The sequence below is a fragment of the Bufo gargarizans genome, chromosome 2, assembly GCF_014858855.1.
Source record: "Bufo gargarizans isolate SCDJY-AF-19 chromosome 2, ASM1485885v1, whole genome shotgun sequence".
NCBI lineage: Eukaryota > Metazoa > Chordata > Amphibia > Anura > Bufonidae > Bufo > Bufo gargarizans.
Window position 1 is genome coordinate 316,179,611 of NC_058081.1, and position 13,109 is coordinate 316,192,719.

At 37.6% G+C, this 13,109-nt stretch overlaps 1 protein-coding gene across 1 annotated transcript in view; it reads right to left on the reverse strand.

Annotated features, from left to right (window-relative positions):
• Positions 1–356: 356 nt before the first annotated feature.
• The window catches only part of KITLG (KIT ligand), a 65,434-nt gene continuing 52,681 nt past the window's right edge, over positions 357–13,109 (reverse strand). Inside the window, exons 5-10 of the mRNA XM_044277200.1 lie at positions 12,758–12,914; positions 12,608–12,673; positions 3,451–3,566; positions 3,033–3,106; positions 1,985–2,043; positions 357–871 (exon numbers count right to left, since the gene is read on the reverse strand). Of these exons, the coding sequence (XP_044133135.1) occupies positions 2,004–2,043; positions 3,033–3,106; positions 3,451–3,566; positions 12,608–12,673; positions 12,758–12,914 (453 nt within the window). The 3' untranslated portion in view covers positions 357–871; positions 1,985–2,003. The remainder of the gene's footprint in view (positions 872–1,984; positions 2,044–3,032; positions 3,107–3,450; positions 3,567–12,607; positions 12,674–12,757; positions 12,915–13,109) is intronic.

Genomic DNA, 13,109 nt, shown 5'->3' on the forward strand with positions numbered 1-13,109 from the left:
CCTGTTTATACTCATTGTATGACTGCAATCAGAGCTATGCCACCATAATTCCCAGTGAAATGGATTTAAATAGATTATGTAATTCCTATTTGGTTATATTATTTATAATTATTTTGCATTAATTTATATCTAAAAGGCCCATTCAGCCAACAGTTACCGACTCAATGTAAGTGGAATATTTTATAATACTTTATGTACATAAATGTGTGTCCAATATAAAAAAATATATTTATTATGTGAAATTTAAAAAGTATATACGTATATCCTGACTCTTGTGCTAGGAGAACTTTGAATATATATATATATATATATATATATATATATATATATATATATTTTTTTTTTTTTTTTTTTTTTTCATTCTGTGAAAGTTTCTTCATTTTTGCATATAGTACTGTCAGAAGGGTATATCCACACGCTGCGACAGTATTCCAGGAGTCAGGATCATAAGGAGTGTTACATATTTCATCAAACAACTGCATTGTATGCTCCATCATGTGATGGAAAAAGTAAAAACAACTCAGACGGAAAAAGAAAAACAGACAAAATTATCCAGTAATCCTAAAATCTGTTTTTCATCTTGACAGGATGATATCTCTACCATGGAACGGATCCCTAAGCGTTTCATAGTTGGCATAGTTCTGGTTCTCCATATGTCTTCTGTTACAGGTTCTCCATAGCTATTGTCTTAAGCAGACAGGGCAAGTGTGCATGGTAAACAATCCAGTGAGGCACAAACTCTTGCAAGTGGTGTCGATACAGGTGGCAATGACTGAATTTATCTCAAATGAGTCCAATAACAGTTTGTTCCATCACAAGAGTAAGAGTATGTTCAACTTTTCCAGATATAAAGCTAATAGAGTGCTGACACCTGTATATAAAATGGAGATATACATAAATGTTATGAACATCCTATGATGTGAACCATGAATGGAAAGTGCTGAACTTTAGTCTAGTACAGGAATGTCCAAACTGCGGCCCTCCAGCTGTTGCAAAACTACAACTCCCAGCATGCCCTGATAGCTTAGTTGTAGTTTTGCAACAGCTGGAGGGCCGCAGTTTGGACATGCCTGGTCTAGTAGAAACAGATTGCTGTTGATCTGGATTAAAAAAAAAGTGTTCTCCACTTTCGATATGGAACCTTTTTCATCTGCCCAGAATACCCCAAACACTGCATATTTTTGACCCATATGGCTGTTTCTCATGTCAGCACTTTCTTCTCCCTTTTCTCTGCATCACTGCATCCTGGCAGGATGTTTACATGCTGAACTTCCTGTTTTCATCAACTTTCTGCTGGGTTTAGTAACCAAACCCAGCATGCTTTGCTCTGTAATGTTTCTCAGGGTTTGCTCTGCCTAGCTAACATTGAAGGGCTGTGAGTACTGGAGAGAGAGAAAGAACATGATGCTAAGAACAGGGCAAGGAAAAAACAGGTATATGGGGCAACAATATTCAGTGTTGAAAGTACTCTGGGCAAATAAAAAAAAAAGAATCATGGAAAGGGAGAACCTGTTTAATTGTCTGGTATTTAATGAAAAAAAATCTTTTTTCCCCCCCACAAACAGTGGAATGCTATACCAGACATGGACCATGGCCAAAGTGGCATTGTTTCTAAAATCTGTCACACCCCCATTAAGGCATGCAATTTTAATTTCATGTGGTGTGCAATATAAGGTTATGCGTTAGCGGAATGTTTCATTGAAAATAAAGTTATGTGGTCATGTTAGACAGGATCATAATAAGACCATACATCTAAGTGGCTATGATATCTCTAAGAAAACTAGACAAAGTACAAGGCCCATTACATGCACTAATGCAGTGATTTGGGCAGCATAATGAATAATATTTGGGTAGATACTCCAATATTAGGTGTGATATTTCAGAATCGTTGGCCACCATTTGTCACAAAACAATTTCACTGTGTCTGTACCAGTAAATATGGAAAATTGTACTGGATTTCTACATTTACAGACTAATTACTTACCAGATATTGCTGAAAGTGTCTATATTACAGAGATTTCTCTTGCTGTTTGCTGTAGCATGCTAAAAAGAGATAACAGGGGATATGTTAGCTACGCTACTAATTAATCACATAACAGAATTAATGGTTTTATTTTACTTCAATGCAATGGGAGACAGTATACTAATTCATGTATTCCAAAAAAGTTGCATATCATGTTAGGCTCCACCTACATGTTTAGTGGAAGCTGCATCAAAATCAGTGGGGAAAAAATACAGCACAACATCTGTTTCATTAAAAAGAGAGACACCATGGCAGAAAGCTGACAGACACCATTAGGGAGCCGTCTGGTGACAGTCATCTGATGGATCCAGCACTGCTATTACTTTTATGTTCTTATATGAAAGCAGAAAATGGAAATATGAACGCAGATGTGAACATAGTCCTAGGGTCAAATACATCTATGGCCATGGCTTCTATACATGTTATATGTATACAACCATCACATTTTAACCAAGTGATGTGTTTCTTGTATTATAATTTATTTAAAAAAATTAAAATTATTAAAAATATCTATTCATTAAAAAGATAGTCCCTTGAAAAATATCCTATCCAAACCAGAACCTGAATCTGAAGACATTTGTAATAGCATATAATTAAAATCTTTGTATATCCACTGAATGTACTGTATCTGCATAGCACCACCTACTGGTTGTACTTTTCCTTATCTCTATCCACCTCAGCAACATTGCTGAAGTGGACACACATGCTCCGTTCCATATCTACTGTTAGAATCTGTGGTAGCTACAGGAAAAGAGCTGCAGAAGATAGGACACACACCCTGAGCTGCCAGCCTGAAATAAATCTAGCAAAGCATGAGGCAATCTCTGGATCCATGTGAGCTACAGCCCTGGTTCTAGTTTTGTTAGAAAGAGATTGTCGTGTACTATATGATGTCCGATTTTTTTTTTTTTTTTTTAACAATCATGGGCTAATCCCTTTAAACACACAAAAAAAAAAAATACTGTAAAGCAGTCAGTCTATCAAATTCAGAAAGGAACAAAAAACATACTTTTCATTAGCCTCTCTTTGATAATTGGAGGTATCAGGGACTTCGGTTTCTGTGTGACCTCTTCTGTGCTTTACCTTAACACATGAGAGATATATATTTTAGGTTAGACATACATATAGGTTCAAAAACTTCCTGAAATGCCAAAAAATTGTATTCATCACTATGTAATCAAGGGTTGGCCTTCCAATCTCTGTGGCTATGGTGCCCCAGGAGAAAGGAGTCCCAACATAAGTTGGCCTTATTCATCTTCTGAATGAGCAGCTTGAAATTATGCTGTGATCTATGGGTATCTTTGAAAAAATAGTTTTCTATGAATATTATGTTTTAAAAAATTCCCCTTTCTTATAGCATCCCTTTAACTAGGATTACCACTTTCTTACTAGATAAACAAGGTATAGCATATTATATTATAACTTACCTTCCAACATAAAACCCCAAAGGCAAATCCAATGACTATAGACATCAATGCTATTGATGCTATGCTTGGCCATTGTAATGGCACTCTGCTGTCCATTTCACTTGGCTCTGTGTACCCTGCGATTAAACAAATAAAAAGTTCACATACCCAAATTATAGATCTAAAACACAGAAAATTTTTTTAACACCAGGGACAAATCAAATGTGAAGCCTGAATTTTACAGTGTACTTCAAGAGTTCACATTACTATACTTATTTAGGTGACTGAATGTAGGAGTAGTCCCAAAATGTTGGCCGTATATACTCTTACTGTACAAATATTATACTTGGTATTTGCATATTTGAACCTAGTGACATGATGTTCATTCATCCCAGTAAACATATTTTGAGATAGCACACACTAACTCAGCAACCCAGATGATATACCTGGGGTTTCTAGTCATGATGGATCTAGATTTTATCTAGAAATATGAATTGAAAATGCTTTTTATGCATCTGTCTTGTCTCCTCTCCGGGTACCAGCCAGAACATGTCATAATAAAACATGAAAAATTGTATAAATTGTAGAACTTGTGCAACTCAACAATCTTCTTGTTTACTGGAAAAATAAACAGATTCTAGCCTTCTAATGCTGGATATATTACAGCAAATAAACAAAACAAAAATAAAAAAAATCTCACTCTTCTCAAGCTGTGAGAAGCTTGCTGTGCTCCAGTGAGTGCTGCAGCCTCCACAGAGCTCATTGGTGGAGTTGTTTCTGAAGATAGGTCACCATCTCAGAAAACCAAAACTACATATCAATCTGCTCAGGTCCTCCTGCTCTATAACATGCTGACTTCAGATTGTGCTACATTTTGTGATGACTAGTCCTCTTTAAGACCCCCCTCTTTTAGCTAGAGAAAAGCTGCTGCAAAAAGCAACTCTTGCCCTGGAAGACATGCCTTCACCATGAATGGCATGCCTTCTCATCTAAAATGGCACCATGTAATGCTACAGTGGATTGTCAAGGGTCTCAAGGGGCAAACCTTTAGTGATCAGCTGATTGTAAGATGATCTACATATGTATATACTGTACCTGTGCAGGAATCGAAGTCTACCAAATTACTGAGACTGCACCTCTACAACTGATCACCGTGGATTACCGTGGATCCCTGATTTTATCTCCTGGAGGATATACCGCAGCCTGAATAACGCATCACACGTGGGACGCCACGTGAAATTTCAGCACAGTCGGCACAAACCTACAGAACTGTAAGTAACAAAAGTGCCGAACGAGTGTATACACAGGCAGAGCGATCAGTTGCATTGTCAACTAACGGCAAAAGAAATCGGAGTGAGTGGCACTCTGACTATACGGCATTCAATCTATAACTCTTGACAATACAAACCTGACTACACCAAGTGTATTGGACACTATCAGTAGTAAGGAACTTGGCCATTGAGATATCCTTCCCATAGGATCACACATGTGTTGTTATATTTTAGCGATACCCATTTTTAGAGGAATCTAAGTCTATATAGCATATTGTTTAATAATTTTATAGGTATATTTTGTTGTATTATTTTGTTGTATTGAATTGACACAAATAAATATATATAACTATCCACCCTACTCTCCTGTGTGACCTCAAATGCAGGTGTGCCCTGCTACACTTTATATTTACCAAATCCTTTTGAAGATTGGGTGTAATCTTCTCGCAGGTGCACCCACTCCATTTTTTGCCTAGGAGGTGAGCCTTCTCTAAGCTTTTTCTCTATATACTATATGTGTATTACTAATGAACATATCTGAGGATATTGTCCTGAAGGCCACATATTAAACTTCTAAAAAACACTTTTAGAAATTTAAAATGGAAACTAAATATGGCTATTCATTGGGACATGTGAAGAACTCTTAGGTTACAGATATTCTAAGATTAAAGATTCTTAACCAGTAATTTAATCCTCAGTATAAAAACCCTCCCTAAACAGCCATGCTCTTAGTACAATCATTAGGCTCCAACGTTTGATTCCCTCCATTAACACCTTTTATAAGCTGCATCACAGTTTTTGTCTGCACTCTAGAGCTATTATCGGTTTTGGAACAGCCCTGCATCAATGCTGAACATGTCAGAATAGCTGGAGGAAAGATCATCATCATATCTAATTACATCCTGAACTAATAAAGCATGGCAAAGAGAGCAGCACAGGGGTTTAAATGAGTTCAAACTAAAGATGAACCGTTAGTGAGGATATAGGATTTACACGGAAACATATCACTTTAACTTTATATAGATGTTTCCTAACAGGAATGCAGTGGAAAGAACAATACTTCTCATTTATAAAACCAGTGGAGAAGAAATGTGGAGGCATTGTGCACACAGACCCCGAGACAAACAGACAACATAGGACTCCTGGCTAGAAAAGTAGGGGCCCCCTTTGTTATGCAATAGCCTTCTTCTTGAGAGTTACTCTATGCAGAGCTCCTTTCTAGCTAAAGGAACTCAGTGGATTATAAAATATACAAGTAACGGCTTAAACACACAAATGGAGTCCTGAAATTGTGGATCTGACGTCTGCATTTTGCAGAACAGAACGTCCTGCCCTCTATAGAACTGTCCGATTGCTGTCTCTTTTGCAGAGCCATGTACAGACATACAGATGCAGACAGCAAACGGGTGTGCGGTCCACATCTTTTGCATCCCCATTGAAGTGAATACATCTGTGTGCATGAGCTCTAATTGTGATCCATGGCTGCCAATAAAGGCTGGTTTACACAGCCTAATGGAGCAGGTGATTGTTCAGAAGGAAGTGTTTCTTCCCGACAACTGTGTGCTCCACTGTATGGGGATGAATGATGCCTACTTCCAATCATTTATCCTTATACAAAGTCATTGCTTCTGGGCAGAAAACCACTGTTTACACAGCACGATCAGCTGCAGACTAGTGATGAGTGGCATAGGCAATATTCAAATTTGCAATATTTAGCAAATTTTTGGCTGAATATTCGCCACAAATTCGCAAATTCGAGAATTCGTGATCTCCAGTCATTGATTGCAAAAATCGGCAATGTAATATAGTTGCGATAAATTCGCAATAAATTTGAGATTAGAATATTCAACACTTTTCGCGAATATGAATATATAGCACTATATTCTAAATATTCGTGAATTCTCGAAGTGGCGATATTCACGCTCAACACTACAGCAGACAAACAATGATTTAGATGTCTGCATGAATGATTATTTCTCCTGATAAGCAAGCATTTCACTCGTTCATTGGGTGATTGGCAGCACCTTTACACAAGCAGATTATCAGGAATAAGTGTTTGTACTAATGTTTATATCCCCCCCCCACCGACAATTGGGAAGTTTAAAAGGGCCTTAATAGTCCTTTAAATTATTATGTAGACAGTAAAGGTGGATTGAGACTGCCCGATTTTGGGGCAGATTATCGTGAATGCCTGTTCCCGACAATCTGCCCATCTAAATGTGCCGCTGATCACCTGATGAACGAGTGGAATGCTGGTTCATCGGGTGGATCCTGTCATTGGTGCAGGCACAAAAATAATGATTCTATATGGGGATGAGGGATCGCAATAGCCATTATATAAATGCAGTGGTGTCCTTCAGTGAATGATCAGAAGAAATGCTTCCTTAATCGACTGCAACATTGTGCAGTATAAACCCCCTTTCCCCCCCTTAAGGCCATGTTCACACACTGTTTTATCAGTGATTGCCATCAGCGATTTGAGCCAGAACCAAGAGTGAAGTCTACACAGACATAATAGAAAGATTTCCACATGTTCTAAATTTTAGACCCACACCAGTTTTTTTGCTCACAATCACTGATGACTGATCAAACAATAACTGTGTGAAAGCAGCCTAATAAGCACTGTTATTCTATTTTTAAGATGGCACTGTACTGCTTTGAGTAAGGTGCCCTGTGTCTTTGCAATATCCAATAAGATGGCTGTTTTTATGTTCTGTCATTAGCTAATAACATAAAAGCCGTGTCCTAACTGGCTGCATTGATTGGAGATTGCAACATATAGCCAGAGGTCCATCCGATGGTCAGGGTCATAATAATGTTGTACTGCATAGCAAGGCATAGATAGGTTTTTATAATGCATCATTGGATCAATCAAGGCAACAAGCAATTTAGCCCCAAAATATAGACCAGCCCTGTATAGGACAGCGGGTCGTTTACTAAATACTGTCGTTTCATATGCCAGTTTTAGTAAAAACCCACTGGAGGAAGATCCAACTATACACCTCTTCATAAATTTGCCACATGTTCTGCTGTCCACGTGCCAGCACAGAAATCTACTCCAATGAGGCAGTTTTCTGGTACACAGGTTGTTAAAGGAGTTGGTGCACCATTTGGAAAAGTTGTGACGATATAGGAAAATGCTTAAAAGTTGCACATTTTGACGCAAGGCAGCTTCTACATTTACAACTTTTCTACACCAAAAAACCATCACCCCCAGTCTCCTTCCTGAGCTGAAGATCAGAAGTAAACTCTGACAAAGAAATAAAATGTATTTATAGAGTATGCATTCCACAATGCAGCAATAGAAGCACCAGGTCCAAATGAAATACCAAACATAGCAGTAAAGCAGTAGCTACACCATGACATTACATTCCATCCTTGCCACCTCAAGTTCAGTGTAAATATTTTATAAATAAGATTAATAGATATAAAAGAATAATGATGTAAAGTAACAAAAGGAAGCAAAGGAAAAAGTACAAACTTGAAAGTATTTGAAGTAGTGCAAGTGTCCCTGTATTTAGAATGTGGAAGGCAAAGTGTAGAGCAGAGGAATATGCGGCAATGTAAATATTTGGAGAAGGTTCATCTGATATAGAACACTGCTTAGTGAATGGTATAACATTAGTACACCTAGTATAAATATCAATAAATTCAAGGCGGTTACAGACGCCCTGAATATGTGTTGAAAATTGGGCTGCCATTAAGAATAATCGAAGAGGATTTTTATCCTTCTAAACTGCACAGTTTATGTAGTTTTTGTTTTTAACAAGAAGGGGTTAACATTTACTCATAATCACCACCACTACTCTACGAGTGACAACAGGATGTAGACTGTTGTTTACAGCAGCCTATATTTTGTCTGTGCACACAGAAGTGCCAACCAAGCAGGCAGTTATTCCTTCCTGAAAATTGCCTGCTCTTTAGTGGAAACATTTCCATGCAGAGATCACCTCCACTGTATGAGGACATCACTTGTCCTCATACACATTCATCGTTTCTGCAGATCACACAGCACGGTCTGCTTCCCAGAAGCGGTGATTTAATGTTCTGCATGAAAGATCATTTCACTCGATGAACAAGCGTTTTGCTCATTTCATCGGGTAATCGGCAGCACATTTACATGAGCGGTCATAGTAACGTTCGTTCCTGATAAAGAACCCGACAATTGTGAGGTGTAAATTAGTCTTCCTTTAGACATTTGAAGCAACCTATAATTTACTGATAGGCTGTAATGAATTTAGTTTTCCACTTATACATCATTCTGATAAAACATATGAACTGTGTTATAACAATTGCTTTATGTATCAGCCTAGGTTCATCAATAAAAAGAATGCCAAACAGAAATGCAATTTCTAAACTAAACTAGAATAAAACCGAACTATAATGCAATTGCTTGCAATGAAAAATTCGGCTCATCTGATTTATGCTGTCTAGACAGCAGCTTGCTGATGCAATTATCCAAAATATTCTGGTCATTGTGCAAGAATATAATCATACTAGAAAGCATAATAGATGATATCCCAGGAAATAAAATAAGGGGTTGCCTTAGATGAAAAAAAAATAAAAAAGGCTTTTATCTAGAAGCAATAGCACCTATGTACACGGTCTGTGTCTGATACTGCAGCTCAAGCAATGTAGTTTGATTGGGAGCTCAGATGCATGGTGCATGGGGAAGGAATAAATTCCCAGTCTTTTGCAATAACAGAAATCCCGGAACTCACTCTACTCGCTCTTCTATAATTGAGGAAGGATCAGGAAGAGGTGAAAAATCCTGTTTTTCCACTCTGCAATCTCAGGGTATAGCCACACATTCAAGTTTCTCACTGTAGTTTTGGAAGTCAAAATCAGACGTGCATCATAAAAGCAGAGGAAATACGAAGGGTAGATACGACTTCTTATTTTTTTTAATTCACTCCTGGTTTTAGCTTCAAAAACGGCATAAAAAACCGAAAAAGTGAAACTATACTCTTGGAATGGTCTCACACACAGCTTGTGGTAGTTTCTAAAGCAGTTTTTGAACCAAAGCCAGATATGGGTTGGTTTGAAGCCAATGAAAGTACAAAGGAAGGACGTCTATCACTGCATCAAAAACGGCCACAAAAAGTTGCGTCAAGACCACCGTAATGCTTTCTTTCTATAGTGTATAGAAATCCTGTGCATCATGCCTTTGGAATCATAGGTTGTAGGCTTCAAGGTATGCTTTCAACTTATATAGACAGGTACTGTAAATGAGTACAGCCATGTGGTGTCTGCAATTCAAATGGGGGAAACAGACTAGAATAACCAGAATACTTCAAACTTAGAGTATGTTAAGTGCTCCGGTAATTAAGCTTTATTTAAGAAAAAGCGAAGAATACCTGCTTGTAAGGTAGTCGTCAAAGACCATAAAACAGTTTATATACTCTTTACATGCTCCAGGGTAGAGTCATTTTTTTTAAAACCTGACAGTCTAAATTTAGTAAGCTCATTTATTACTCAATGCTGAGTTTTTTTTATCCTTGTTATGTTCTAGATTGTTGATGCCTGGAGGTTCAAAGCAAGGCCTTTACCTGGCGCATATGACTACATCTCCCCTCATTATGCAAATAGCATCTAATAGCATTGTACATCAATACAGAAATATACTGTAAATGTTACATCCACTGATGCTTATGGCAATGTCACACCTAAAATGTGCTAGCTCAAAATTCTCTTTGATGTTTATTGCTTGAACATAGTCAAAAAATGTATTATCATAAATGCATCTGAAAGGCAAATTAATTCACCTGAAATAGCATTTTGTGATAACATAACAAAAATAAAGACTGCCCATTAGTGCTGGGGATCATCAGGATCACTGCTAGGCAGAAGCTTTGTGCCTAGCATGCCCATGGAGAACCTGGTACGTCACTGGATCCGAATTGCGCAGGGCAAGGGGAGCATCTGGGTCTAAAAAAGGATCTGATGCTCCACTCATTCATGGTGAACGAGAGCAGATGGGGTTTTGTCAGAGTTAAGCTCCGAATCTGGACAACCCCTTTAAAATTAGGGATATTCATAGTCCAGCATTATAGCAGTGATCTCCAACCTGTGTCTATCCAGCTGTTGCAAATCTACAACTCTTCTTATTCCCCAATAGCCACAGGTTGTCAAAATACGATGAGGGTTGTTGTTTTGCGACAGCCAGAGAGCTAACGGTTGAAGGACAGTGCACTACAAAATATAATTAATAAATTATCATGGATTTACTATATATAAATATATATTATATAGTTGGTAAATGCGTGAACTTGGGCCCATAGGGTCTTTGAAAGGAGTAATTCATAGACAAATCTAAAAAATGTGTAACAATGGTTGTCCCAGCTGTGCTGTAGGTTTCATTTGGCAGGGGACCTGTAAGAAGTAGGGCATTTTTTGCACTACATACTTATGGAATGAATAGCTTCATAGATGCTATACAACAGACAATACAGTGAAATGTCTACAATATCCCTCCTGGTTATATTGCCTTATAGAATTTACCTTTGAAAATTATACAATGCCAACAGTAATAAAAAGGCAATAAATAGTTCCAGAATTTCTTAAGGTTTTGATCATAGTAAAGAAAGTACACTACTAATACCATGTGAAATATTGTAAAATTGCAGCCAAGATCAAGTCTATACATGTGTCAAAATATAAAAGGACCAAATACAACATGGGTAATGGTCGCAGTGCAAAATATGAGGTAATGCACAGGCTTTTCAGTAGACCCTATACAGTCCAACAGACCATTTTAAATATCTGCCTGGATAAAATGACTAGAATATTCTATACGAAATATACAAGTTTAGGATACACAACAACGTCATTTGTCCTATATGTATTAATTATTAAAGCTTGGCATCTAAATTCTATGGCTTTTCCAGATGGTGCAAAACTGGCACCGGAACCTTATACTGTAACAAAGATGACAAGTCAGGGGCAGAATAAGCACCAAGTTCACCAAGGATTAGGAAATGTCAGAAATGTAGAAGTAACATTATTTCTGGTACTGAAGGTAATGTATCACTTCTATATTTTTACTAATTAAAAATTAATTCCAATCTATGTTTATTCTTTGAATACATTTTTTAAAAATATGATTTCCTGTATGTGATTATTGGGAAAGTGCTGCACTTGTCTGCGAACAGAAGTTCAGATATTTGCTTTCAATGGGCTGGCGGTTTAATGATCTTGATGACCTGTTCTCAGAATAGGTTATCAATATCAGATTGGCGTGGTCCAACTCTTGGCACCCCAGCTTATTATCCTTATCAGCGTTTACCTGTGAGCCATCTATAGGGTAATTACCGCTGTTTGTCTCATTCACTTGTATGGGAGAGGTAGCTGTAATTAACCTGTATCACTGCTGCAATGTAGACAGTGTGCAGGCACTGAAGAGGATGTAGAATTGGCATAAGCGCCATGGCCTCTTCAAACAGCTGATTCTGGGGGTGTCAGCAGTCAGACCCCACTGATCAAACATTGATGACCTACCTAAAGGGTAGATTATTGATATCATGAAACCAGACAACCCCTATATGATAGCCACATGACTATAAGAAACCTATTGATTTCTAAGGAAGAGTTGTTGTAGGCGTGCTCTTTTGTGGGCATACTCTGTGACAAATGCAGAAGTCACTAACTGCAGAACAAGGGGGCAAGGTGTGTCTGCCACCTCTATTATCTACTGTACCATTGGCTTTATAACAGAGGTGCTTTCTTCCTTGTGATGCTAATAACTTAAAAGTGATCAGGAAGTATCTGCTTATTGTGAGGCAACGTGAAATCAGCAATATCGTAGCAATTATTTTTTTATATAGCTAGTAACAAGGAAAATTAAATGTGAGTAATTGGACCTAGTCAATTGAAGGACAGTTCAGCCATGAACATCAGGCTGTACTTACCAATTCTGGTGCCATTTCGTAAATGGCTTGATGCATATTGCGTATTTATATTTGTGACATAATCCCCTGAAATAGAAAATAGCACATAAGCCCTTGCTTGAATAATCAGAATGAAAACTATAGCACAACCTTTTCAGTACTAGCACTTACCTAACTCGGGATCACTTGTAGGTAGCTCACATGTAGTATTATAATTTGTATTGTTTATATCCTTGAAAACATCAAATGTGCTCGTCACAGAGTTAAAAAAATCTCTGGGTACAAATTCCCCATCTGAGACATTATCTAAATATTCCTCGATAAAGTCCTGTAAAGAGAAAAAGGAAAGTCACTATACAACTCAACCTGTGTTACTCTATTGGGTAGACTGATAACCTGAAGGCTTTAAAGACTCACAGTAATCCTTTCCAGCTCCTGGGAGTCTTAAGCATAATTAATGTGCAGAATGAATTTTAAATATTTAAGTACAATATTCACAGGATGCATATGAAATCACAAGAGG